Here is a 27,767-nt window from a genome sequence, read left to right as displayed (position 1 = left end):
GCCGCGGAGGGAGCACCAGCGAGGGCCGCCTACTCTCGTGTCCCCGCGTCGCGCCGCGTCCTGCCCGCTGTCATGTCCAACTACATCCACGTCCCGCCCGGCTCGCCGGAGGTGCCCAAGCTGGACATCACGGTCAGCGAGCGGGAGGGGCCCGGCTACCGCCAGGGCGCCCTGCAGCTGCTGCGCCGGCTGCGCCCGCACTGGAGACCCGAGGAGGTGACGCTGCAGGTACGGGGGTCCGCGGCCGCTTGGCTGATAGGCAGGGCGGGGAGCGGCGGGCGAGGCAGGGGCGAGGGCGGGCGGCCATTGTGCGGGGGAGCTGCCGCCTTGTTTCCTCCCCTCGCTCCCTCCCTCCTTCCCCCGCTCGCCGCCGCAGCCCCCTGCGCGGAGCCCCATTTGCTGGGCGGCCCGGCGGCGGGGCGGGGCGGCGCGCAGCATCCCCGGCTGCCTCCTTCCTTCCTTCCTTCCTTCCTTCCTTCCTTCCTTCCTTCCTTCCTTCCTTCCTTCCTTCCTTCCTTCCTTCCTTCCTTCCCTCCCTCCCTCCCTCCCTCCCTCCCTCCCTCCCTCTCCTGCCGTGGCCGTGCCCTGCCCGCCGCAGCTCGGCTGCCCGTGCCGGCGGCGGGGAGCGCTCCGGAGCCGGCCGAGGGAGGGAGCGGAGGCGCTGCGGTGAGGGAGGGAGCGGGGGCCGTCGTGCCCGTGCTGGTGAGCCGGGGCACAGCGGGGCACGGGCCGGCCCAGCAGGCCCCTCCGCCGCCCCGGGCGCTCCCACGGGCGGTGCAGCCCTGTCGGGTGCTTCCTGCAATAAAACCAGAATAAATATCTGCCTTGTGCTCGCATCCGGGCTGGGCTTGGGCCCCGCTGAGGCCCGCGCTCGCTGCTCCTGGCAGAAGCGCCGCTGCTGTCTCTGCTGCTCTCTAGGTGAGCAGGCACTGGGACTTGTGACGAGTCATCTGCCGGAGGATTGGCTGCTTTGTGCTTCTAGAATATGCTGAACATGGCCCCTGGACTCACAAACTCTCGCCGGTTTGCCTGCGGAAATAGCGGTTCAGCCTGTGGTTGGTCGCGCATTTTATTATATGCTCAGCTGTGTTATTCAGCAGTTGTTATTACGCGGAGGTGTCTCATTTCAATGAAGTTCCTCGTTGGAGAGCTGCTGAACTAGTTTGTATAGGAAAGCTGAGCGCGTTGAGGTAATGGTGTATAATTGGACTGAAATTTTCTGATGTCTTGATAGAAGAATGTTACTTGATGCATGACAGTCCCGTTAGCATGAAAATAAAGCTAATGAGCTTTTCCTAAGTAATCTGTTTCAAGTAGTGGCCATAAGTTATGCACAGTCCCAACATCTCGAGGTGCAATGAAAATAGTTTTTTCAACATATGAGGTTGTTAAAGTTCATAGAATATCTTGATTTGGGACAGGTCCATAATCTAACTTACTGGTCCTTGCAGGGCTACATAAAGTTATTAATAGTCTTATTCTTTTGGTTCTCTGACTGCAGTTCTCAGCAAAAAAATTTTATGTGTTTCATTCAGAATTGGTGAAAAATGGAACCAAAACATTATTTTGTTAAGCAGGGTGGGTTGTGTTGGTAAAGGGGTAGTAGCTTTAAGAAAAAAAAAAATGTTGCTTCCTTCTGGCACTCCCTTTGCAAGAAACAATAAATAAAAACCACCAGTATCATTGGTGTGGAACAGAGTCTCTGTTGTCTGGTCCCACGGAAGTAAAGCAGGAGATCGCTGTCTGTGGTTAGAGGTTTCTGTCTACAGAATACCTTGAGTTCAGTTTTTACCAAGTTACTGTGAGAGCACAACCTCTCAGCTCGGTGTTTTCCCTTTGACCAGCGGGAGAGCGATCCATTCCCGTTCTGTTCACAGCGCCCTTGGGCCGTGGGCTGCTGTTTCCGGCCGCTGCTGAGGCTGCAGTGGTGTGCGGGGCTCATCAGGGGCACCTGCGGGGCACACGCAGCCCTTGGCTCCGTGTCACTGAGCAGGAGGATGCCCTGGAGCCCTCCCTTCGCAAGGGTGTGCTCAGCAGGCAGGCGAGCCTGCCACTCCTGTCAGGGAAATATGCCTGACTAATCTGAAACAGCAAATGGACAAAGAATAGGTTTAATGATGGCACAGAGATGGGTTTAATGAACTACTGCTGCTTCTTCAGGTGGACTCTGCCATTCGCTACCTTTGCTCTTGGTAATTCTTGGGTCAGAACACTTAGTAAGCAGTTGAAGAGTCCAGAGTTTGATTTGAAAAAGTTAATTAACTTGCAGAAATTTACTGTTGTGAGATAATTTGTTTAGTCAGCTAAACAACTTTTAGACTGTAGTTAGTAATGGTTAATGCTTAATCCCTAAGATTTATAAGTACCTGAAGTCAGGGATATATTTTAACGTTTGAATTACTTTTTTTTGCACCATGGCATAAAACACAAATGTAGGATGGAAGATGAAAGTAAGCACTGAAGATAGTAATTTTTATTGCATTATTTATCAGCAAGGCTATAACATCAGAAGCATCAGCTGTTACTTTTTGCAAAGGAAGCAGCTATACTGTAATGTGTCTCCTTTATATGAAGTTATAGGTGAGTTTTGTCCCTACAGGGCAGTACAAATGTTCAAGTTAACCCACATTGCTAGGGAGAAACAGAATTTTTCTGCCCGAACACTCATCTTCGTGTATGTTATGTACTTGTCAGCTGAAAATGTCCTAGGAACTGCATAGAACTGGGTGCTTGATTTTCTAACTCCTGAGCATTGAGGTTTGCTTTCTCTGCTTTTTGCAGCAGACACTTTTGGTTCTGGAATGGCTGTATTTTAGTAATTGCAATGTTGAGTAGTTCTGGTTGGAAGCAATCTTTGGAGGTCTCTCCCAAACTTCTGCTGAGAAGCTCACTGCTTGCTAAATTCAGAAACTGGCTCTTGTGAACATGAGAAACGGAGTTTTTTAAAATTTCAATTAAAAAAGCTTTTCTAGCTCAAAACAGGCCTTCTGAGTTTTGTAAACTGCCTGAATTTTGACAATGGGCACTCCAGTTTTTATATTCTGCATGATTCTTAATGAAATATGAAAACTGAATTGTCTTTACTCTTTACTTTTTAAAAGAGGTTATATTACCCTTCCTATGTAAAAATGTGCTCACAGATTGGATTTTTTTGCCCACCTTACAAATTCCTTATTTTGTCTCTTTTGTGGAGATTCAGTGAAGATCAATGTTTGCTTACAGTGTGGGAGAATTAGTTACCACTTCAGCGGTGCTGATCCAGGATTGTTTTGTCCCATGCCTGTCTGCCCCTTTCAGGTCTGGTGGCAAAGAAGGGTTCAGTAGGGTAACGAACAATTTCTGCTCTGCAGGAAAAACCTGCACTCTATCAGAATTTCTAACCATTCTGAAATAATATTTAGTGTTGAGAATAAAGGCTCTCTGTTTTTATTGGTGAAAAGGCTTAATACTAATAATGTTAATTTATACCATTATTTGGGTAGACCAGAATGGTATATGTGAGAAGAAATTTGGTGAGGAATCATTCAAAGATCTAAAATAATGAAAGTGTTAGGCTGGCAAACAGTGCTCCTGTCCTGGATGAAACCTGAGCAGAGGTGGAAAGAATTTGTTTTGCAAAGGGGATTAAATTTTTCATAAAGACACTCCTTAACCTCCCCATGCAAATCCTGCAAGCAGCTATCATCTCCAAATAAGTTGGATTCATTTGCTTTTTTTAATTCTTTGAAATATTTGGGCGTTCCTTGTTTTTTGGTAATATGTTTTTTTTTTTTCTCCTGGATTTACATGTCTTTGCACTTCTCAATATTTGGCATGATTTTGCTACTGCAATACTTTATAATTTGCAAAGATTTGTTCCTGCAGCTATGAAATGTGAATGGGATGGACCCAAGGCTTACAAAAAATTGTATTTTTGCCAGTGGAACAGCCACCCACCTGCTGCTGTGTTTACCAGCTTAGCTTTTGTCTTTTTTCCCTTGGATTTTTCATCCTAACTTGCGCTCAGTAGCTTTTCTTCAGGCAGTATTTTCTGTATTTTCTGTCTGCTGATTGAATTTATTTGCTTGTGCTGATCCTGATCTTCTTTCAATAACAAACTGTCATTTGGTTCAGAGTTCTGAACTTGTTGGAATATTTGTTAGTTTATTTAAACAGGCTGAGCGTGGGTTTAAAAGCATTGAAATAATTGCAAATGTTAATGTCTGGGAAACAAAGTAAATAAACCAACTTTATTTTGTATCTCAGTGCTGTTAACATTTTTCGAGTGAGATGTTTGTTGCTCAGCTGGTTTTGGCACATCACCCCCTTCCTTCAGCAGTTGCCGCATGAAGAGGAAGGGCTGAATGCACAGAGAAGTGCTGATGGCTCCAGATGGAGAAGTGGTGAGTGAGGAGAAGAGTAAGAGCAGTCAGAGCTGCAGCCTGGGCTGCATTACTGCTGTTTTGTGGAAAAGCTGTAATTTGAGGTGTGCCTTGAACACGGTGCCACAGTCGGGGGGAATGCCAGCAGGATTGGATGTCCTTGAGGCTGGGTTGGTTTCTACAGTCTCTTTCAGTGTCTGATGAAGCCTGATAATGTCCATCCCTGTTTCTAAAGGTGTGTGTGGTGTCTGTGGGGCAGGAGCTGTGGTGGCATTTCATGTGAGTGATGTGCCTGAGGTAATTCAGCTGTGCCTGGTGCTGGCTGAGGCTGTGATTGCAGGGAATCAGTGTTTGTTTGGGCACAGCTTGGAGGGGGCCATGGGAAGGGAGAGAGCCTGTGCTGCAGGCTTGGGATGGGAATTGTAGCATTGGAAAGGAATGGTCCAGGACAGCTCAGCCCCAGGCATTGCACATCAAAATCTTCTGGGGGAGGAACAGTGAATTCATTCTTTGGTTTAGAATCAAGTCTTAGGCTCCTTTCCTATTAGCTTTATAAACTATTATTGTTATTTAAAAATCTGTAGCTGTTTTAGTCAGTACCACAAAATTTGTAAAGCCAATTCATCGCTTTCAAAGTGTTAACTAGGTACCTGATGCTGTTTTCAGGTAGAAGAATATTCTTCAGAAACAGGGTGAAAAATAAGTAACTCATTTTTTCCCCCGGCATTAAAAAAAAAAAACAACAAAAACAAATAAAAAGACCCAACCCCAAACCAATCCCCCCACCAAAAAACCCACAAACAACCCAGGTGTGCATGGTTTGCAGGCCAGGAGAGCCCTGCGAAGGTGGCAGCAGCTCCATCTGCTGCCAGCCCTGCTGTGTGTCCATCCTGCTGCCCTGCACAGCCCCCAGGAGCTCAGCAGGAGCTGTGCTCAGCCTCTGGCCGACCTTGGCACACAGCAGCGGGCACTCCTGCTTCCTTCCTGCGTTTCTGGTGTTTGTAACACCAAATGGTGTCGCTCCTGATCATCTGACCCCCTAAACCCTGCAGACAGCCACTGGCACCTGCTGAGTGAGATGGCCTGGAGGATGTGGCTCCAGAGCCTGGAGAGCTCTCCGTGAGGCTGCTCATGTGGGAATTTACCCAAGGCATGTTCCTGCACTTGTACTTTGTCCTTCTTTTATGAATAGCTACAGAAAGACAGCTACAGTAGCTACAGAGAGAGAAATAACTAGCCTTGTTCCAAACAATTCAGTTCTTGACCTGTATACCTGTGGATGTGCCTGTGTAGACTGTACTTTTCCAGAAAATAGATCAACGTGGATTTACAATACAAAGTTGAAGGTTTGTGAGCATTAAAGAAGCATGTTATTGAATTCTGCTCCTTTCAGGAGATCCTAAAGGCAGTCTGGGGTTCAGCAGCAGAACCTGGGGAATTCCTGCTGATTGATGCTTCAGTTTCACATCACTGTTGTGTTTTTATGGCACTGCAGTACTGCTTCCTGAGTTCCTCCTCCTGTGGATGTCATAACTCAGTCTGGAAGGGAAAAGTCAGCCCTTCTGAGTCATGAGTACTTTCTACTTTGCCCCATGGCACTTTTATTTCTGTCTGTTTGTTCTTGTTACATGTGATTGCAATTTCGTTTTCATTCTTCTGAACGCTTGGAACAAAGGGATTAGAGAGGAGCTTTTCATGGAGCACCTGCTTATGAGATGGAAGCAGATGCATCATATGTCCTTTCCAGGAATCTAATAACCCAATCACAGTGCCTTTAGGGTAGGCTGTCTCTGAGGTGCTGTCTGAGACTTGAGTAGCTTAAGCTTATTTGTAGCTTTCTCACCTTAAGTCTGCATTTCATCAAAGAGTTTCTTTTTTTCTAGAAAGCCTTGGATTCAGGCTAGATCTAATTGTGGGCAGTATAAATATAATTTCCAGAAGTGTTTCTGAGTTTAGTTTTACCTTTGTATCAGCTCATGAGAAAGTATGTATTAAGCTGTGATAAGCACATATCAGTAATTAACTTTGTGGATTGCAGCTGTGTCAGAACCTTGCTGCTGGAGGTTTTTTATGTGTTGCATTGTGTTCTAAACCTCTGTTATCTCTGTTTTTTTAATTTATTCCCAGAATTCGCTACTTTCATTGCATTCTGTAGTTTCTTCCATCCTCTTCCACGTGGCCTTGACACTTTACTGATTATCTTATCCACATCATCACAGTCTGTTCTCTGCTTTTCATGCTCAACTGACACCTGGGCTATAGGACTCCTGTGTTGCTCTGCTTCATTTCAGATTGTTTTGGGCAAGGCCTTTTAAGCTGATTCTTTAAATGGTAAAGGCATTCTGAATAAAAGAGTAAAGTGACTTTTGTTCTTTTACTGGTGGTGGCAAACACTAGATGTTTTCTTGGGATGAAATATGGAAATTGTCTACTTGGAATTATGTTATTAGAAAAGTAAGTGAACCTGTCTGCCTTTTTCAGAAGCAAGAGCTAAAGTGCTCCTGGGTGTAAATAATTATTTGTAGCAGCATGTTACAAATAGATGCTAATCAGTAGAGTTCCTAAATTAACAGTTGAGGGAGTCCAATTTCCTTGTTGCAGATTTCTTTTTATTGGTGCTAATGAAACTTGTTTTAAGGGGATAATAGACCTATGACAGAAGGTGTAATGTGCCCAGAAGTTTCTGTTCAACTGCAGAACAACTCAAATTCTTACTGTTTCTTTGCACCACCACTATGAGCATATTTTTTTGTAGTAGCACTGTTTCTGATTACCTTAGAGCTGTCTCTTTTTCATAGTACATTTTTTTTTTCTTTGAAGTACATTTTGGAAGCTTTCATCTAAGTATGGCAAAGAGATTTTTTGACTTGAACAGCTCAACACGAATCGCTTCTGCTAAGTGAACTTCATACTTTTAAAACAAATTAATTCTGGATTTATGTTAAAAGGCACCTCCCTCCCCCCAGCCCATAACAGAACCCCACCCAGACTTTCCAAGGTTCTAAAGAATGATGATGCCTGTAGGTATGTTTGCTGTTGTTGGTGGGTTTTTAGCAGAAGTAGTTTTTCACTAAGTACCATGGCTTAGAGTAATGTCTGGCACACAGCAAATCTCTGCATTTGTCAGTATTTTTGTTCTGGGCCTGACTTAGGGCTTGAGGCAGAAATCATATCAGAGGGTGCATGACTGGCCAGGAGTAAATAAGGAAATCAAACTGTTGTCATTGAACACTTAGTATTCTGATCCTGATAAATTGGTTTCCTTTCTTCAGCTGGCTTTCTGACCTCACTGCTATTAACAATTAGAAAATGTTTGTTATCCAACTTGAAGCTGCTTTTGGCTGCTTGCTTGTTATACTGTGAGGATGTTTTGTGGGAGGGTTGAATTAAGAGTTAGGGTTTTGAGCCTGCAGAGTGGAAGAAGAGCCATGACTGTAAATACAAAACCCACCCCCCATTTATATTCAAGTGTTTTCTTCATGATACTCCTCTGTCTTTAAGTTTTTATTTCCTAGTGCTCTGTCTAGTAAGCATGTGTATTTGGGGAGCTGAGGGATAACTCAGCATTCCCTTCATGCTTGCTGGGGATGCAGAGCTGAGTTGCTCATGGTGGGATCAGCAATAACTCAGCACTCCCCTCCTTGCTGGGGATGCAGATTTGGGTCGCTCACCGTGTTGTGTGTGCTTTGCAGCTGTTCACTGATGGCATCACCAACAAGCTGATCGGCTGCTACGTGGGGGACACGAGGGACGACGTGGTGCTGGTGCGCATCTACGGGAACAAGACGGAGCTGCTGGTGGACAGGGACGAGGAGGTGAAGAGCTTCCGAGTGCTGCAGGCCCACGGCTGTGCCCCACAGCTCTACTGCACCTTCAACAACGGCCTGTGCTACGAGTTCATGCAGGGAGAGGCCCTGGATCCCGAGCACGTCTGCAATCCTGACATCTTCAGGTGAGCTTTGAAACTCTGTGAAATCTCATTTCATTGTGTGTTTAGGGAGTTCTGCCTGGCCTGAAGCGCTTGGAGTTGAGTTTGAGCAGAAAATGGTATTTCTGTAAGCCTGTGCTGAGCTGACGTTCACACTGCCTTAGTTCTGGTATTTCAGTGCTGAACAGTGATCCCTGCTGCCTCCACAGAACACTGTACTCATTAAAGGTCTGGTTGTTGTGTCTGACACTTGCACATTACCATTACAGAGGTCATTGAATGTGCTGGAGTTGTAGGGGGCTTGACTTGGTTAAAGTATTTCCAGCTGTTTCCAAGACATTCCTTTTGTGAATAGATACCAGAAAGCTCCACTGAGAAATGATTTTAAAACCGTTAGCAGTGAGCAGAAGGTGCTGATGTTGTAAGATTTTAGTTTTTCATGTGTGCGCTGAAATGTATTTGCCTAAAAATAGCAGCTAATTTAAACGAATACTTGGAAAAATAAGCAAGAGTAGACTGTAAATGCAGGTGAAGTTTGTGTGCTGTAACTGAACTCCAGTCCTTCCCCCTTAGGTAGTGACCCTAATGAACTCTGAGTCTCGAAGTGTGCTGCCCTATGGCTGTGCTCCTCTTGTTTAAACCCTCTTTGAATTCCTGAGCTGTATTTTTTAGAGTTTTTCTGTTAAATATAACATTATTTAATTTTAATTTGTTTTAGACTCATTGCTAGACAGCTTGCTAAAATCCATACTATTCATGCACACAATGGATGGATCCCTAAATCCAATTTGTGGCTGAAAATGGGGAAGTACTTCTCTCTCATACCCACAGAATTTGCAGATGAGGAAGTGAATAAAAGGTGGGTATTTCATCATGTTCTTTCCAGACTTCACATTCCTTCTGCTGCAATTTGTTTTTGTACAATATCATCAGACTTTGTTGCTCAGAAGGTAGACATCAGCTTAAAAATATTCTTCATGTGACTTTGAAATCATGGACTTGCTGCATTGTAATTAAAGAATGCTCTAGCAAAGTGGTTTTTCTTTTACAACATCAAATTGTTAAATGGAGAGAACATGAATAGGTAAGTAGAAACGTAGAGGACAAAATGGCCATTGAAGTGTGTACTGTGACTAGACTAAAACTTAGTGCTGATTTCCTCAGTACAGATCCATCTGGTACCTAATGCTGTTGTGTGTTCTTCTTGGAGGAAGTACTGGAATGTGAATGAAATTCATGCAGTAATTCTTTTAATCTTTGCACCTTTAAGATGTGTGGGAGTGTATTCATATCCTGCTCCTGATTCTTGGACTGCTGTTGTGTTTACAGCACAGATCATCTTCAGAAAATTGTTTTCTGGGGAGGACAGAGAAAAACAATTGTCGTAATCTGAGTGCTGTTGTGCCTTGGGCAAGAGTGCCCTGATTTGGGAGAGGGTCTGTTGGACTACTGGCAGGAATAATGTAGAGACAAGGGCTTCATTACAAATGCTTGCTGTGAAACCCAGAGTGCTCAATGTTAACTCTGTTTCCTTACACCTGGAAAGGTTCTTAAGGGACATTCCGAGTCCTCAAGTTCTTCAGGAGGAGATGGCCTGGATGAAGGAGAGACTGTCAAATTTAGGATCACCAGTGGTGCTCTGCCACAACGACCTGTTGTGTAAGAATATTATTTACAACAAGAAGAGAGGTAGGTGTGAGTAGTGAGGCCTTTGTGCTGTACTTGCTGTGCTGCATCAGTGGTAGTGTTTTACTCACTTGTTGGGGTGAGCTCAGTGGGAGCTTTGGAGGCCCAGTGTAATGGCAGTGATACCTGTGCTTAATTAGCTAATTCTCATCTGTATGCTGCTGTATAGAGGAAGAAAATCAGTGTTCCTGCTTTTCTTTAATGACCTTGTGAATTTGTTAATCCCCAGCTTGCCTGTATGCCTGGGCTTCAAAGTGTGTGACTTTTTTACAGAATGCTAATTCTGTAATTCTGTTGTGGGTGTATAAAGCTTTTAGGAAGAAAACAAGATCATGCAGGTATAGAAAATAACATGGAGATGGTCTCCTGCAACATTTTGTCCTGGTTTGAGGTTGTGGGGAATACCCTTTGATAATGAAGTATCTTAGTGATATTCATTACTACATTCAGTAGCTCCATTTGTTTTCTGCATGAAGTACACAGACATCTTGAAAGATTCCTTTTGTAGATCCATGCTTTGTTTCAACAGTTGTAGGCAGCACACATCTTGGCAAAAATGAATTACAGTTGTGTTTCTATTACTGTACATTTAACTCATAGTTCATGTTACTGAGATCTGTTAAAGCTTCCATATAAACCCACAGCTTATTGATTTTAGTGGTTAGGGGCTCGGTTACTAAGGGAATCCATCAGGAATTAAACCTAACAAGGCAAACTTGTGACGCTAAAATGGCCACTGTGCAGTAAAAATATAGTTTTGCTCCCATTTCAAATACCTGAGCTCAGCTGAATGTGACTAATCAGATTACAAGGCTTTCTCCTGAAATAAGGATGACGCATTCCTTCTAGTAGCTGCATATTTTTGTGCCAGCTGAGTAGGATTGTTGGTATGTAAGTTATGTGCCTTAACTCCTAAAGAGCAAGAACAAAACCAAGCTGCTGCTGGTTCCAGTATGAAAACTGCTGTATGTGCTAACACATTTCTGCATCATGTGTGAATTCTGCATCGCGATGTGAACTGAGGGAATAAACTCTTTTGGTGATTTGTGTCCAAGTTCCCCTCTGAGTAATGCCCCCTTTGAAGGGAATTGCTTTCACTTATATATGCCTGTATGTGTGTATGCATCCTAACAATGCTAGCAACATAGATTTTGAATTCTGTGAGTTCAGTACCAAGCTTGAAAGGTTTTACTGAGTTTCAATTATGGACTATAGCTCTGCTTAAACAAAGGGGGGAAAGCATGGAAGGTATGCAGAAGACCAGACTTGTAGTCTTTAACACTTGGAGTTGTGATACTGTAGTACCAAAACTAAATCTCTTTTTACCATGTGGCTTTTTTTAGTGCTGAAATTACCTGAGGTTTTAGCATCCCAGAGCAGACCCACTGAGATAAAAGTAATTTTTGTAGTCACTTTGCATAGCAGATCTATGCAACAAAAATAAAAGGATCTGAGGAATTCCTTTAAAAACTTCCCAGTTGTGGTGGATAGGCTTGAAGCTCCTAATTGGAAAAACAAATGCTGTGTGCTTTTCTTTTTGTAAGCAGAATGGGGGAGAAACAGTGCCAGCAGTGCATCGCTTGTGAGCAATCCTGCAGTAACAAGTGTGTAAGTGTTTAGGGTTTGGAGACTGGGTGGGGAGAGGGAGGTTTGTAAGTACTGAGGCTTCAAGCAAGCTGTAAACAGCTGGGGGAAACACTTGGAGATGTGAAGTAAACAGGTTATTAAACTTATGTTTGAATACTGTACGTGTACTGTGTTGTGAAACTTGTGCAATCTGGGTACAGCAGGGACCACTTTGATAGTAACCAATCCTCAGTGACATCTGTAGAGAGGATGGTTGTCATTTGGAAGCTGTTTTTTATGGCACACTTTTTACAGAGCATGAGCAGGAAGCTCAGCTTTAACTGTAAAGGAACATGTATAACTGGAATTGTGGTTAGCAGAGCAAAAGCTTTTCTTGGTATAAAAGAAAATTGTGCAAGAGCACAAAATGTAATCTTTTCAAAGATGAGCCTCACTAAGCATGGCACCAAATTGTCTGAAGGTAGTTAACATTTTTGGTGAATATAATACTCTGACTAAACTCACTCTTCCATCTAGAAAAGCCTCTGTGTGTCCAAGGTCCAAAAGACCTTAGTGACCCTAAACTGAAAACAAGAGACAATGGATTTTCTAGATTAACTACCTTATTTTTTCTTTATTCCTCACTAAAATCTGTGCAAAACTGGTAGTATTGTCTGGCTTTTCAGAAGCTGTCACAAAGGAAACAATTTATTTGTTTTAGTAATACTGTACTTATAATTTTTTGAATGCTTAATTTGCACATTTACTGGTTGGAGGGATGTGTGGGGATGTGTTAAGGTACAGACTATCAGGATGTACTGGGACTTGTGTCCAATGCAGTGTGAATAATTTTGGCTTGTTCCTGAGCTTTGCCTTAGCCTTGTCCTCTGCATTAAATTCACATCAAGTTTTCAGAGTTGCAAGAAAAACCATAGTCATGCCACATACTGCTTCTAAGGAAAATCAGTCTCCTGTCCTTGTTTATGAGCCTGGAAGAGCATGTTGAGTGTTAACTTCATTTACTGGAGTCTCACTCATCTGATTTGAATTTGTTCCTGCTGTGGCTGAGAGAACTCTGCCCCTTGCTGTTTTGCTAATGTCCATTCTCAGTCACGCAGGATATGGAAATCTGCAAGTGGTACTTTACATAACTTATAATTATCACTGTCATCTACCCCTTGAAGGATATAGTTCAGCATTTCACATTGCTTTTATTGCAGTTTTGACATTGGGAATATTCAAAATATGCTTGAAGCTTGGTGCCGCTTATTTATAGACCTTGTGTTCTGATGCTCCTAAATTTGTTTGGTTTTTTTTTCCCCAGCGTGACCTGGGAATTTCCAAAAATACCTGATATTTTAAGAGTATTCAGACACTTGCTGTTCAACAAGATCCAGCATCAGAGGTTTTTCTGTTTCTGTGTGCTCTTTTTGCATATATGAAAATCAGCTGGCAGGGAGTTGTGTGTAGGTGGATGGATAGTTTTGTTCTGTTTATTCCCTCTGCCCACCCAATGTTTTCTGTGATCCTTGGTAGGAGTGCGTGGGTGCTCAGTGCTTCTGAAGATGGAGGCTTCTGCTTTTGAACTAAAAATCTGTTTTGTTTTGCAGAGCTCTTTTGGGCATTTACAGCTAAAATTATCCTTTGGGTGGGTGAGCTGTTTGTGAGTTTACAAGCGTGTTCCTAGCACAGATCCTTGACTTTGAGGCTGTTTTCCAGGGGCTCAGTGAGCAGGAGGGGACACAGCTCAGGGTACATCCCTCGGCTCTGGTAGCTACAGCCAGGACTTGGCAGGGGAAGTGCTTTCCCTGTGAAACCATGGCAAGGAAAAGCAGCTGGCCAGAGAGGTGTCCTACCTGTCAGATCCCTGAGGAGGTCCAGCAGATGCTTTGTTGGTTCCTGCTTGGTCTATGTAAAAGTCCATTTCTGGGATATGGAATTCTGCATCTCCCTGTGGGTTTTGTGGGGTGTGTTGCATGATGCCTGCAAAAAAGAAATGTGTTTCACCTTGAAATATTCCCCACTCTTGACATGCCTATTTCTGTCAATAGCAGTCTCCAGAGAGCTTCTTTTCAAATTTTCTCATTTCAATAAAGCTCAAAGACACTTAGACCAGTGTCTCTTGCTCTCAGGAATATTGATGGGATGTACAATTTGTACATCTTTTGGAAACCTTGAAACAGCTACCTGCTAAGCCAGTAATGTAAGCCAGAGCATTTAGAAGTGGCTTTCTCATATGAACTGCAGTAAATCTTTAAAAGCACATTGATTGTTTAAACAATGACTGCAGACTTTCTTCTGCTTTTCCTAAAGCAGGGCAGATGTATGTGTGTGTATGTACTATATGTATATGTACATCTATATGGCACATTTTTGAAGCAGCAAACTTCAAAGTTTTTGCTTTCAGTTCCACAGAAAGAACTATGCAGATTTATTTTGAGCAGTTGTGCAAAAATTAATTTAAAAGGTTGAGTTGCACAGTAGTGTGAGTCTGAAGTGGATCAGTGCAAATGCAAAGCTTTTTTGCTTTGAACTTTTGTCTTATCAAATGGGAGTTTGCCAGGTTTTCTCCATCTGCTGCCCAAGGGCTGGGTATGTCCTTGTTCCTGCTTTGTGAGGACAGCCCCACCCATACCTTGTCAGCTTCAATTTCTGCTTCTGTGTAATATTCTTTATATCTGGAAGTAAGTTGTTTAAATGTAATTAAAAATTAATGGTGGCACCTAGGGATGTTCTAGGTGAAATCTGCTAATGAAAATTTAAAGTATTTATGTCCATATTTTACTAGCAGACTTTCACCTGCTGTGTTTGGATTTTAGGTGAGGAAGGAAGAAAACAAACCTCTCAATACAAGTGATATTAAATGTCTGGAGGGCAGGAGGGGCTCAGGAGATCACCTGTGTAGCAGGACATTAGCCAGGGTTGGGATTTTAACTGGCTTTAGAAGAGCACTTCTAACAAACTTCTTCTGTGCTAACTTGGTCAGGACATGGTGAAACTATTTTACTTGAGCTGTACAATATTCCTGAATCTTACGGAGGGAGTGTAACAGGCACTTAAAATCCTTAGTCTAGGAAATACATACATAATGTGCTTAATTTCAACATTGTTCCTGATTTTCTTTTTAGCCTAGAGTTTTAAGTCATGTTAAAAGATTTTTCATTATAATAGACTGAGTGCTTTGTTAATTAAATAATGCAGGTTGTTAATTAAATAATGCAGGTAGTGATAACAAAAAGAGTATAGAGAAGGGAGAAAGGTGCAATGGTGAAAATTACATATTTCAATATAGCAGTGAGAAATGTAAGGTTTTACTTTTTAATCTTCTAGTGCAAACAGATCTTATGTTAACCCACTGCCTAATTTCCTGTTTTTTTTAGTATTTCTGCTGGTTTCCCTCATAATACAAGAGCTCTAGTTTTACCTGATCAATCTCATTTACATTTTGACTGTTCCGTGTGCTGTGGACACTCTTGAGCAGCTTCAGTGCATTTTCCCCAGCTTCAGTGCAGGTGAACAGAATTTGGAAACATTTGGGGCTGTGTTTGCTGCTTGATCAGCCCTTGCTTGCACAGTGCTGCATAGTTTGGTAGCTTTGGCAACCTCAGTCTGATGGCTTATGGGGCTGGTTGAATCCAGCCTAAAAAAAGCAACTTTGGAGTAATCTTGCTTTGTAGGAGTGGTAGAGGAAACAGGAAGCATCAGCGTGTTGCAATGTGTTAGTCCACTGTGGCTGCACATTTGTGTGGTGAATAAACAGGACTGTTACTTGGTAGTCAGGGAGAAATTGATCTGCTATTTCTACATAAAGTTTAAAGAAAGAATGTGCTCCAGTACTTCTCCTTTTGAGAGTAAGGGAGGCCCTCATGTGGTAGAATTTAAAATTGAAATTCTCCTACTCGGACTTGAGGCAGAGAGAATTTTGAGCTCTAAATTTAAGAGCTTTGCTGAATGAATGTTTACCTTTAAATATCTCATATTGTAGAAGTCACAGCCTTACCCTGAAATGTCTGAGTGCACACAACCAGGTACAAATGAGTTTGTGGTTTGTTTGCCCCAAAACTCTTCAAAGGACACCAGAGGATCAGGGCTGGTGCTTGATTTGATGTGGACTCTGATGTTGCTGCTGTTGTCTCTCACACAGGTGATGTGCAGTTCATAGACTATGAGTACTCTGGCTACAACTACCTGGCTTATGACATCGGAAATCACTTCAATGAGTTTGCAGGTAAGAATTGGTTTCTGAGGTGAGAGTTGGCTGGTTTTACTGAAAACCCCAGTAACCTCATTCCTGTTTTTGTTTGTGTATCTGGTTGCACGCTTACAGCTGTCAGCTCAGGGAGTGTTGCTGTCTCATTGTGCAGAGCAGCTGTGCCCTTCCCTTGCAGGTGTTGTAAGCCAGGGCTGGAAGCATCACATCCTAGGTTCTGATAGTTAGATGAGTTCAGAGCACACAGCTTTCACCCTGTCCTCCTGTGGGGAGGCACAGCAGACAGCCCACTGCGCTGAGGTGCTGTGGCTGTCACTCTAGAGGTGCTGTGGTGACAATGTCCTGTGGGAGTGCACGGTGCCAAAGGCAGGATGCTGTGTTTGGGGGTGGATTTCAATGTCTGCACCAAGTACTGGGCCTGTCCCAAAACCACAAGTAAAGGCTCAGACTGTGTCATAGGGAAAAGGTGGGGTTTTAGGAGTATGGTGCTTTTAGAGTAATTTATTAACTAGTTAAAATTTTTTACAGCAAGTGCCCATTCATTCCCCTTGCTCCATGAGGGAGAAATGACCTCATGTGTGTGCTGTACTATTTCAGAGCATGGGCCAGCAGGGAAAACCTACATAATGATCAGAGCAGATGGAAAGCACACCCTGGTGAAATGAAGAGTCTTCATCTACTGGTTACTTTACTGGTTACTTTACAAACAATGTTCAGTTTAGATAACTTTTAAAAAAAGAAAAAAAAGTCAGTGTGTGCTTGGTAATTTGAATTGTATAGTTGGTAATTTAGCGATTTGGAAAGCAAGTTAAATTAATGAGAATTCCTGAATTCCCTGAGAGTGACAGTGAAAGTGAACTGTGATCCAGGCTTGGGGCTCCTGGCAGACTCCCTACAACCTGTGACTAAGCATCTCCAGTATAGGAAGAAAAATAGGATAGAAATGAGTTATGGGCTCCTAATTCTACCAGTGCCCTGTGGAGGAGAGAGGCAGACTCACAGGAAGTTTTCTTCAGATGTGGGCCCAGTGATAACTGGGGATGCATCTGGATTTGGCTTGGGATGTTGTGGCACACAAGTCTCTTTTCCTACAAAATATGTCATATTTGATCTATTTGTGAGGGGTTTTGTTTCATAAAGCAAATACTTTTTCTTAAGCTTTTTCTCAAAGCCCAAGGTGTTGAATCCCAAAATACAGGCAGATTCTATCTGACTGAAAAAATAAATTTGCAATGTGGAACACTCTGATTTGTATGTGGGACATTCTTGGCAGCATGTAATTGAAGGTGAGGTTAAAGTGAAAATGTGGTTATTTGTTCATATCAATCTGTGCCTGTGTGTTGGGGTGGGAAGGGGCACAGAAATGAACTACTAGTGGTAGTACTAAAAGGTTTCTCATGGTCTTTGTATGCAACATAAGGTTCTGATAGTGTTGTCTTTTCCTAGGAGTAAATGAGGTAGACTACAGCCTTTATCCCAACAGAAAATTACAGGAGCAGTGGCTGAGATCTTACCTTGAGGCATACAAAGAATACAAAGGATTTGGCACAGAAGTCAGTGAAAAAGAAGTTGAAGTTCTGTATGTCCAAGTCAATCAGTTTGCACTGGTGAGTAACAAACACTTGATTAGAATATTTTAAATGAGGCAGAGAAACCTGACATTCTTTGAAGAAATGTAGTTGCTATTTTCTTGAATTTGAATGTAGTGACATGTAAAGAAAACTTCCATGAGAAATAAAGCTTTGCTCTTCTATGGAAACTTGCTTCTCTGTTGCCTATTAAATATTCTCTGTAGAATATTCCTGGTGTCGGAAGCACTGCGCATTCAGAAAATGAGGAGATGAACTTTGAGGGAGGATTTCTGTTGGCCTGGCAAGTTTAAGTTGGCCACAGCTTATGGTGTATTTTTGTTGAATTTTTGTTTGTAGTGGTGATAAGGCAGAAGGACACGGTAGTGCTTCATGAAGACATAGAAGCTTTAAAAGCTTTTCAAAAACTAAGATGATAACGTTCTGTTAAAGTAGAATTTATGGGTTTAATTTATTTTGTCTTTTGCAGAGAAGTAGGTCACTCTAGGGTCTCTTGCTGATCTTGTTTTGCCTAGATGCCGTGACAGGAAATGTTACAGCCAAAGTGCTTGCATGCTTTTTCTTCTGAAGAATAACATTTGTAGGAGGAGTGAGGCTCAAGCAGCCACTTTGGCCTTATTTTAGTCCTCCTTCCTACTGATTCAAGCACTCCTCTGTTACTGTAATTCCCTGAGTTTTCTGGCACCAGCCCCTGGCTGCAGTGAGGAACAGGAGTTCACAGGAAGCTGATTATTAAACCAGCTTTAAAACCACTGGCTTGTATGCTGCTGTTCTTTTACAATGTTGGTTGTTATGTCCAGTTCAGCTGGCCCACTCATTCAGGACACTTGGAGCTGCAGTTGAGCAGGCTGGGGGCCTGTTTGAAAATAAATAGTGCTCTTTGGTCAGTTTCTGACAGTGGCCATAGTCATGTTTAAGAGGATGGAGAGGTGTTTGGAGAGCAGGTCAGGGCTTGCCTGTAGAACACCTGTGGTGCACAAACACTCTGACTGCTGCGTCAGGTCATGTGGGGAGCTTTGGTAAGGAAAACTTGACACGAGTTCATGGATGTTGGTGTAGGGTGATGAACTGCAGCTCTCTGGCCAAGGTATCTGAACCAGAGGCACAGGACTCACTTGGGCACAGACCAGTTGCTGTTCTGAGGTGTTTTCAGCTGTGTCCATGGATGGCTACTAAATTCCTGGTCAAGTGTTCCTTTTGAGCCTCAGGAAGCCATTTAGGTAATCAGTGTGAGCAGTTCATCTGCTGAAGGTCAAGGTCTGTTCAGAAGTGTCTTCCACAGGACACTGCCAAGCTTATGGCCATCACATGTTCATTTTGAGGTGTATTAACAGCATATCATTAATATGATCCATACTGTCAACCTGAAAGTGAGCAGAGGCCTCCAGACTGCTTCTCTGGGCTCCTAATGGAAGTAAGTCTGGACCAGATGAGAAATTTGTGTAAATGCTGATGAAATAGAGCTTTTCTTAAAGCATTATGTCTCTCTTTGTCCAAGCCAGCAGTGAAAGTGAGTGTAATTGTACAGGTCTCAGGATGTAACTGAAAATTCAAAGGAATTTCCTGTTTGCACTGGAGTTCAATACATGTGGAGTAATAGAAGTTTACAGCAGTAGAGGTGGTGGTTACATTTCTGTGCATTTTTTTAGCATGGTGTATATAGTCACACAACAATCTGCTTAATAGGTGACATAGTTTATAAATGGAACATTGTTTCTCTTGACAAGCAGCAATCAGTTGGATTTCCTTGTCTGCTTGTGAGTAATTTATTCTGTAATACTGCTTATAAATCTCTTTGGTAAAAAGAGCTCAAATGACTTTACAAAGATTGGGGTTTGAGTGTTCTCTTATAGATGAAGTTTTGTCTCTGTGAGAATGTTAATGTGTTAGATTTAAGGTAAGGTTAATTTTTGCTGCTATTGCTTTTTTCTTTCAGGCTTCACACTTCTTTTGGGGACTGTGGGCTCTAATTCAAGCCAAATATTCCACCATTGATTTTGATTTTCTAGGGTAAGTGTGCTTGCTGTGTACAGTCAGTCATGGAATACTAGAGGGTGGAAGGGACTTGTGGGGCCATTTATTCCAACACCCCAGCTGTCAGAAACTGAGATCTGAGCAACACACCTGACCTTGTGATCATACAGTGAAACTCTTCATTTGTAAGGGAGAGCAAGGCAGCAAAACCTGTCTGTCAGTGTTTTCTGTTGCTGAAAGCTCTCTAAATTATGTCCCCCTGGGCTAAAGCACATGGTTTACAAGGCAAGGAACATAATGCTTTTGGGAATCAAGTGTTTTTTTGCTGGGGAGACAAAGGCATGGAAGCCAAGGTGGTCAGTAAGGTGTGCTGTCTGGTGCCAGACCTACATTTCCAACAGTGAGGGTCAAGGGTATAGTGCAAAAGAGCTTGATTACTTATTGCATGGAATATTGATCCTGGAGGTTGCTATTCTTGTTTTAAAGAGTCTTTGTACCACCAATGAACATTAAGTTCTGCTTCAGGTAGGTACCTGTCTCTGGCCGTTTTAAAATGGTCTTTCATGGCGACAAGCAGAGGAATTAATTTCTCCATTGGGGACCGAGCAAGGTGATAGGGTTCATCGTTTCACCTGTCAGGAGGTCCCACCTGGGGTTTTCTGGGCTGGATAATGTCATTTTTGTGCGTGAGGCCGATGTCGGCCCCCGGCTGGCTGCAGTACCCGGCGGTGACCGCTGGAGGGCGGGAAAACACCGGCGATAACCCAAACGCTTGGGAGATTGGGGATTGTGTGTTTCCATCGGGATCCAAATTCCTGCGGCACTGCACCTGGGGACAGCCCCAAACACGTGTGGGCTTTGGCACCTCTGTGTAACCATGGGGATCCAGTTCCTGTGGCACTGCACCTGGGGACAGCCCCAAACACGTGTCAGCCTTGGCACCTCTGTGTAACCATGGGGATCCAAATTCCTGCGGCACATCACCTGGGGACAGCCCCAAACACGTGTCAGCCTTGGCACCTCTGTGTAACCATGGGGATCCAGTTCCTGTGGCACTGCACCTGGGGACAGCCCCAAACACGTGTGGGCTTTGGCACCTCTGTGTAACCATGGGGATCCAGTTCCTGTGGCACTGCACCTGGGGACAGCCCCAAACACGTGTCAGCCTTGGCACCTCTGTGTAACCATGGGGATCCAAATTCCTGCGGCACATCACCTGGGGACAGCCCCAAACACGTGTCAGCCTTGGCACCTCTGTGAAACCATCGGGATCCAGTTCCTGCGGCACTGCACCTGGGGACAGCCCCAAACACGTGTCAGCCTTGGCACCTCTGTGTAACCATGGGGATCCAGTTCCTGTGGCACTGCACCTGGGGACAGCCCCAAACACGTGTCAGCCTTGGCACCTCTGTGTAACCATGGGGATCCAGTTCCTGTGGCACTGCACCTGGGGACAGCCCTTCAACAACAGTCAAACACTAAACCTCTACCCTTGGTAATCCTGGAGCTGCATCTCTTTTGCAGGCTGGGACTGGGGGTGGTAGAGAAGAATATATTCTATAGAATGTATTCTATATCATCATTGCTCTGTTCCTAATTTCCTTCGGCAGCTGCTAAAAGTCAATTTTCTAAACAGGGTGCTGGGTCAGTGGAATTTTGACTAGTCCTGCTTAGCATGGCTGTTGTCATTGAAGAGTTAGCTGCTCCTAACCTGGAATGTCTCTCTCTCTTTGACCAGGTATGCAATTGTTCGGTTTAACCAGTATTTCAAAATGAAACTGGAGGTCATGGCGTTAACTCTTCCTGAGTAACGAAGAGGAGGACTCTTACCAAGTGGATAGACAACCCCTGAATCTTTTCTCAGAACAGATACTGGAAAAAAGCTAAACATTTGTTGAAGTGCTGTAATGCTCACTTGGTGGTTCTTGCTTTATAAATAATGCCTCTAGACAGTCCTTCAATGTTAAATTTATTATGAAGAACCTACGTACTGCTGTTGATATAAAACAGATTAGAAACTTGCTAAATCTATCAAAAGTTGTAGAAATGGCAATTTCATCCTTCTTTGTAATTTAACATATGTTGTATGTGAATTATTTATTATACGTTTAACATGATTCCATTGCTGCTTTCATCGGTTTGTGTTAAAGTTGGGTGCAGACAGTGAACTTGTTCCAAAGGATTTGTTTAACAGCTTATTGAAGTTGCATTCACTTATGCAGAAGAAGACGTGTCAGAGACAATTGTTCTTTTAGAGGCCTGTGAGCAAAAGGAGTGACATAGACTTGTGAGATCTCTAGGGTGGTGTAACTGCGGAGAGGGGTTAGGATGATCTGTATTTCCCCCCCCTTTTTTAAAGGTAGCTTTCCATAGGATGGTACTTTTCTTTTGCACAAGAATCAAGCAGCTTGTTGAAATGATAAATAAGATTTTGATTTTTTTTTTTTGGTCTGGATTGGGCTGTAGAAATGTTGAAGTTCTATGGCCACAAGGTTCTCTGAGGATATTGTACCCACCACTGGTGTTGGGCGGACAGCCTGCCCAACTTCTGGGAAAGCTGCTTGTTTATTACATGTACTCTTAAAGCACCACTATTGCAAATCTCTCCTCCTCTTTGCAACTTGGTCCTGGGTTTGAACTCTGCTGTCTGTGTGTGTCGTGCTGCAGTGGCAGAACGGACTGTTGGACCCGAGATAGGAGAGCAGAGCTCCCGGTGAGCCTCAAGAGAGGTTCACAGCTCCTGTACCGATGACAACCTACTGCTTTGTCCCCTTCTCACCTTGGACTCTTAAGTCTTAACTGCCTGGCCCGTAGTTGTGCAAATTCTGGTATGTCTGGTGGTTCTTTTTTGTTTTCTGTCAGCAAATTGCTTTTGAAAGCCTCCAGTGTGAAGGACATGATGGGGAAAGTGCATGACTTTGGCAGTGAGGCTTTGATCATCTCACACATTTTATTTCTTAAAGCTGTTATACCAAGAATGGTCTGGATTACAAATTGCTAACTGAAAAGAAAATGTGTACCTAACAATGCGTAAGTTTGTGTGGAAAAGAGGCTTTAAGTGTGCAAGGGAGGGTGGGGCTGGGGGCAGGAGCTGGGAAGGAGCCCACAGCAGGAAGCTCAAGCCCAGCAAGCGGTTTGGGGCCAGGCAGACTCTGGTGATACTCTGAAAAACTTTGCACTTTGGTCACATAAGTGCCCACGTGTACAAAGTCTGGCGTGTGCACGAGCACATGCAAACACAAACTTAGCTGGGGAGTCTGTTGTACAGACTCCAGCAAAGATATTTATTCAGAATTGCTTTATGGCACATGGCAGTGTGTGTACGTGTGTATAGCGTGTACACACCTACATACACGTGTGCTTTACAGAAGCTTGGAGTGAGGCAGGACAAAGACAACTCATGTGAATGAAAAATCTTCACCAGTAAAGACCATTTCCAATGGTATCCTGTTGTTTTACAAAAGCACCGTTTAGGATTTTTTTCCTCTTGTTTGTATTAATCTATGAATGTTTTCATTTTATTTTTATTCAGTCAAAACCTTAAAAATTTTTATACAAATGGGAGAGCTGGGAGTTTTTTTGTAACTTGAAATGAGGTAATGGTTTTCATTAGCTGGAGGCTACTATACTGGACAAACTCTCTTTGATTTGAAACAAATAGCTTAAATAGACATTTATCATTTACTTTGTAGCAGTTATCAAGGATGTTGCTAGAGCTCATGAAGGCACTGAAGTCCTTAATCTACTGTACTTTCTCCCTTTACTGACATTTGATGAATAATACCCTGCTGTCTTGTATTTCCTTTAAGTTCAGCAAGATATCCCTGGAACTAAGATTGCTAAAGATTTTTGAACTCTTTGTTACTATTTTCTTCCAAGCAATGGCTTTATTTCTGACAGTGTTGCTTTGTATTTATGAAATATTTTGAAAGAAGGCTGTGAAGTTCTTTTGGTCTTGGGAAATCCAACAGCTGACAGATCCTAAGTTTCCCAATGGCAGAACACATTCCCTTTTCAGGTACCAGTACTACTTAGGTTTGGAGTTACTGTAGTTTTTGTCAGTAGTATTTTGTTTGTACAGCTCGAGTAGCAATAACTGCAGGAGTGGAAGTTTGCTTCCGCAGAACCAAAGCTTTTCCTGAGTGCAGCTCAGTCTGTCCCTGTGGAGGGAGCCCTGTGAAAGCACTTTGAGGCAGGTGGCAAACAGTCCCAGCCCTTCCTGAGCCCCTTTGGAGCACAAGGACTGTCCCAGCTTGCAGTGCTGGTCAAGGCTTTCAGTTTGCACGTGTGAATTCACTTCTGCACTGCTCTGCATCAGCTGTCCCTCCAGAGGAGTGCAGGTTACATCCATTTGTGATAGCTCTGAGGAAATACTGTAAAGCATCTCCCAAAATGCAATGCCAGTTGCCTTGAGCCTTGTTCCACATCCTTTTGAGCCAGTGGCACTCGGATATCCTCCTTTCCCGGGGAATATCTGCAGATGCATTCAGTTGGAAGCAGTAATTTGCATTGCAGATGGTAAGGTAGCTTGAAACTGTGAATACAGGACATTCTGAATGTAAGTTAGGTACTAGAAAACATGTACTTGTTTCACTTAATTTATCTGGGTCTCTGTAGTAGCAACATGAAATACTGGAAGGAGGACACAAAATGACTGAGCTCTAGTAACATCCTGTAGTAGTTTTGACTGTGACTTGCCAAGAAGATACTCTGTTGCCTTCGTTAAGCTAAGGGCACGAATGCCAAAATTAATAATTCTTGCTGTAGTTAGAGCTATATTGTAAATATGAAGAGGATCATTAATCTGGGCATTCTTGCAGAAATAGCATCAAGTCAATAGACTGTAGTGGCCTGGTTGCTTTTGTAAAGCAGAATAGTGTGATTTTTTTTCCTTCTCATTTCTGCAGTCAGATCTGGCTAATCCAGACCTAATTTCTTAGGTCACTCAAGCACTAAAGCTTTCTGAACGGTCACTAGTCTCCTGTCACATAATGTTAAATCCCTTCATTGCCACTTGTTGATTTGCTTTTTAAAAAGATGTGAAGTTTGCATTGACCAGGTCTGACTGTAATGTATATACAACACTGTAAATAACCATTTGTAAATTAGTGTGAATTGTACTCTATCTTGCATTTTTGGACTTGTGTATTGCATTGTATTCTCTCCTATTTTGTAGAAATCTTGTTGTAAAGAAGAAATCTAACTGTGTGCGGACTTCTTTTGTTAAATTGATTTATAATGCAGCATAATACTTTCATGTTAAGATATCCATTTATAGCCTTGGACACCCAGTGTCTTTCCCCCCCTATTAGCTTTTTTGAAATCTTGCTCTTGGGAATGATTCTGGGAATGAAGAGATCTGTGCAGTACTTAGATGAAGAGAAAATCTGTTCTAATAATAGTGCAAACCATGTGTCAGAGGTGTCTGCAGTACCAGTGGGACAGGGAAAGCTGTTAAAATTGTTTCTTTAAACCTCCAAACGTTTTTTATACATTACTGAATGCTGTTGACTTGTAAACTAAGGGTTGGATTGAAGCCCTCCTGAGGTGTGTGCTCCCATGGGGAACTGATTGAGGTAGCTGTGGTAGAGGCCCTCCAATGCTTCTGGTGGATATAACCTTCTAATGGCATTAGTTACTAACTTGTGAATGCTTGTACTGAATGCCCAAATCACTCATAGAGTTCTGTGAATTTATTTACCTCGACATTAGAACTGTTGGTACCCCTTCAGAGTGTTTAAAACTTACAGCTGAGATTTTCCCTGTGTGTGATTCCTTTCCCCTTCCTTCTTGTGCCCACAATCCTACTTCTTTTAGCATAAACATGAATCTAAAATCTTCCTTTACATATTTGGCTTATCACTAGTTCCTTTTGGACTAAAATTACATTCTGCTTTGTCAGTGCATGACTTCTGACCTCATCAGAATTATTTTTTGTGTAAAAGTCCCTTTCTGAAGAGGCCTTTAACCTTGGAAACACAGACATAACAAAGGTTAGTTTTTCCCGACTGTGTTTCATCACTGTTGCCTTTCACTGTCTGTTATGAACTCCATGGTGTCCTTCAAGCTCTTAGTTTCCTCTTCTCACTGGTGTGTTGAATACCTCAGCTGGAGAATTCTGGTTTGCAAATCTTGCTCTCCATCTGACAAATTGACCTTGGTGCAGTTTGTACAACCTCTCAGCCTTACCTGCAGTGACACTTGAGGTTACAAAGGTCCTGGGAAGTGAGTTTATCCAAGGAGTGCTAGTCAAGAGGAGGGATGGGCTTGATCAATGTGAGTAAAAGGAAATCACTCACTTGGAATCTCAAGTTTGTGCTGTAGCAAGGTGTTGAATATGCTTGTTTACTCTCATGGTTTAAGGACAAGAGCAAATTACAAAGCGTGAAGCTTGTTTCAGAATGAAGCTCAGATTTTTTAAAGCCTTTGGTATGTAACAGAAGATCTCAAATACTCTTTTGTTACTCATACCAAAAGAAATCTTGGAATTGGGTAACTTTTTGCTGAAATAAAGCTTTGTTCCAAACCGCAGTGACACTGTGATCTCTTGTTTGGGGCAGTCCCTGCTCCAGCTAGCAGAGCAGGTTGAGCATGTCCCAGTGTCTGCTTCAGGTGCTTGTGTGTTCCTTGCTTTCATGGTTTTTGTTATTGTTGTGTGTTAAGGTTGCTGAGCTGCTGCACTTGGCAGCTCTGCTGTCATCTTGCCCACCCAGCAGGCTGTAATCATGGCAGTGGAGCAGAAAGGGTTTTTTCAGACCTGGAGGGAATGCCAGGCTGATGTGGAGCAGTCTTGCAGATGATTTCTCCTCCCCTTTTATGACTGTGAGTGGCAAACACTGATTGTTTTCGATGGCTGTGAAAGGCAGGAGGAACCAAGCCCTTGAGCCTGTGCAGGGTAGATGTTCTGGTAACCAGGCACAGGGCCTTTGGGAAGGGGGCTCTCAGCAGTGGGAAATCACAGCACTGCAGATGGGATGGGTTGGATCAAAGCAGGCTTTGTGCCTTAGAGACCCTCAGTGCGAAGGCAGATGTGTGAAATGTCTGCACAGGCTGGTTGTGAGGAGGTGCTCCATCCAAGTGAAGTGCTGAGACACTGGATAAGGCATTGCTTGATTTTAAAGCGTTTTTCTTTTAAAGTGACTTGTACAGTTGGTCTGATCTGTAGAGATTATGTAATTAGGACACCAGTCAACCTGTGGAGAGAGGGAAGAGACTGTTCCAAAAATCATTTGTACAAAAGGAAGCACCTTTGTAGCTGATTAGTTTGCAATTCATTGTGGTTTGGGCTTTTCTGTGTATTTAATAACGTGGATGGTGCTCTGCACGGGATTCTGTCATAAAGGGTTTTATTACTGTTGGGAAATGTCAGAAAACTGACTGGCATGGCCTGGAGACCACTGGGACCTTAGATGGCCAGACTTGACCAGATGACCAAGGTTTTGGTTCAAGGTTTCACCCTCTGATCTGCAGCCCTCTGAAGCTGTCAGGCTGCCATCACAGTTCCCTCTGCTGTGAATTTAGATCATGGACTTCCCCAATGTCTTTGGTTTGGTGTTTGTAGAGAGGTGACAGAGGGAAACTTCATGGGAATTGAAAGGAAAACAAATTACTTGAAATCTTACAAGGAAACTTTGACGCTAAATGCTGAAATAACTTCAGGTGCTGCACCAGCCTATTTTTGTGGCATTGCAATTGTGTTTTTCCTCTATTAAGTGGGTTTGGGTTTTTCCCCACATAGAGGCCCATACAAAATGCAAGATGAAAGAGACCCTGGAAGAGAAATGTAAAAATACCGTATAAAATGGATCAAATACAGCATGAACTGGAGAAAAAGTATCTGTTTCTAAATTTTTGGTAGTGGTAATTCCTAAGTGTTGTCAGAAAATAAGTGTCCAGCCTTCAGTGTGTGAAAGAGTTTTTATTTTGTAGCAAATTTCCATGTTCCATTTTGTATCACAGTGTGGTGGTTACTGCTGCTGTTTGTGCACAATGCTTTGATAGTCTGAGCATGGAGGATGTGCCCAATCTTTGAGCTGTGGCTCCAGGTTGGAGCCCTTGGTTCTGAGCCTCTCCCCTGAAACCTTCTGAACACTTGCAGACACAGGGCCACAGCACAGGAGGAGTATTTTCCATTTTGTGTCATTTTCTTCGTTACTGCGGGTTTTTCAGTGTTCTTTTAAACACAAGTCCACTCGTGTCCTGTGAGTGAACTGAGCTCAATTTGTAAAAGAGCCTTTGTCATCCTCCAGAGAGTCCCCCTGCCTCTTGTGTGTTGTGGTGTTTAGGTGCATCATCTATTCATTGGAGTGAATTGTATTTCTTTTGAGCTAAATGTGATTGAAACTGTTCTAAGGCCTTCTACCACTGATTAAATGAAGTAATGTACCTTTCAAAGAGATTTATATTGTGTAAATAATTTCAAAGTGCAACAATAAAGTTGGTTTCTAATGGCA

The 27,767-nt window shown here is 43.1% G+C and overlaps 1 protein-coding gene across 1 annotated transcript; it reads left to right on the top strand.

Moving 5' to 3' along the window:
• The first annotated feature begins 12 nt into the window (after positions 1–12).
• Positions 13–27,767, top strand: ETNK1 (ethanolamine kinase 1). The gene is made up of 8 exons (XM_059473361.1): positions 13–228; positions 8,054–8,313; positions 9,008–9,148; positions 9,836–9,978; positions 15,686–15,769; positions 17,198–17,358; positions 19,277–19,350; positions 21,053–27,767. Exons 1-8 carry the CDS (start codon positions 73–75, stop codon positions 21,123–21,125), a joined length of 1,092 nt encoding a protein of 363 aa, XP_059329344.1. The 5' UTR covers positions 13–72; the 3' UTR covers positions 21,126–27,767.

This window comes from Ammospiza nelsoni, chromosome 5 (genome assembly GCF_027579445.1).
Source record: "Ammospiza nelsoni isolate bAmmNel1 chromosome 5, bAmmNel1.pri, whole genome shotgun sequence".
Taxonomy (NCBI): Eukaryota; Metazoa; Chordata; class Aves; order Passeriformes; family Passerellidae; genus Ammospiza; species Ammospiza nelsoni.
This window is presented reverse-complemented; position numbering and strand designations above follow the sequence as displayed.

Excerpts from the sequence above, each read along its gene's own strand:
- ETNK1 (XM_059473361.1), top strand. The coding sequence starts at position 73 with ATGTCCAACTACATCCACGTCCCGCCCGGCTCGCCGGAGGTGCCCAAG. Across the intron at positions 229-8,053 it reads CCGAGGAGGTGACGCTGCAG|CTGTTCACTGATGGCATCAC; the intron begins GTACGGGGGTCC and ends TGTGCTTTGCAG. Across the intron at positions 15,770-17,197 it reads TCACTTCAATGAGTTTGCAG|GAGTAAATGAGGTAGACTAC; the intron begins GTAAGAATTGGT and ends GTCTTTTCCTAG.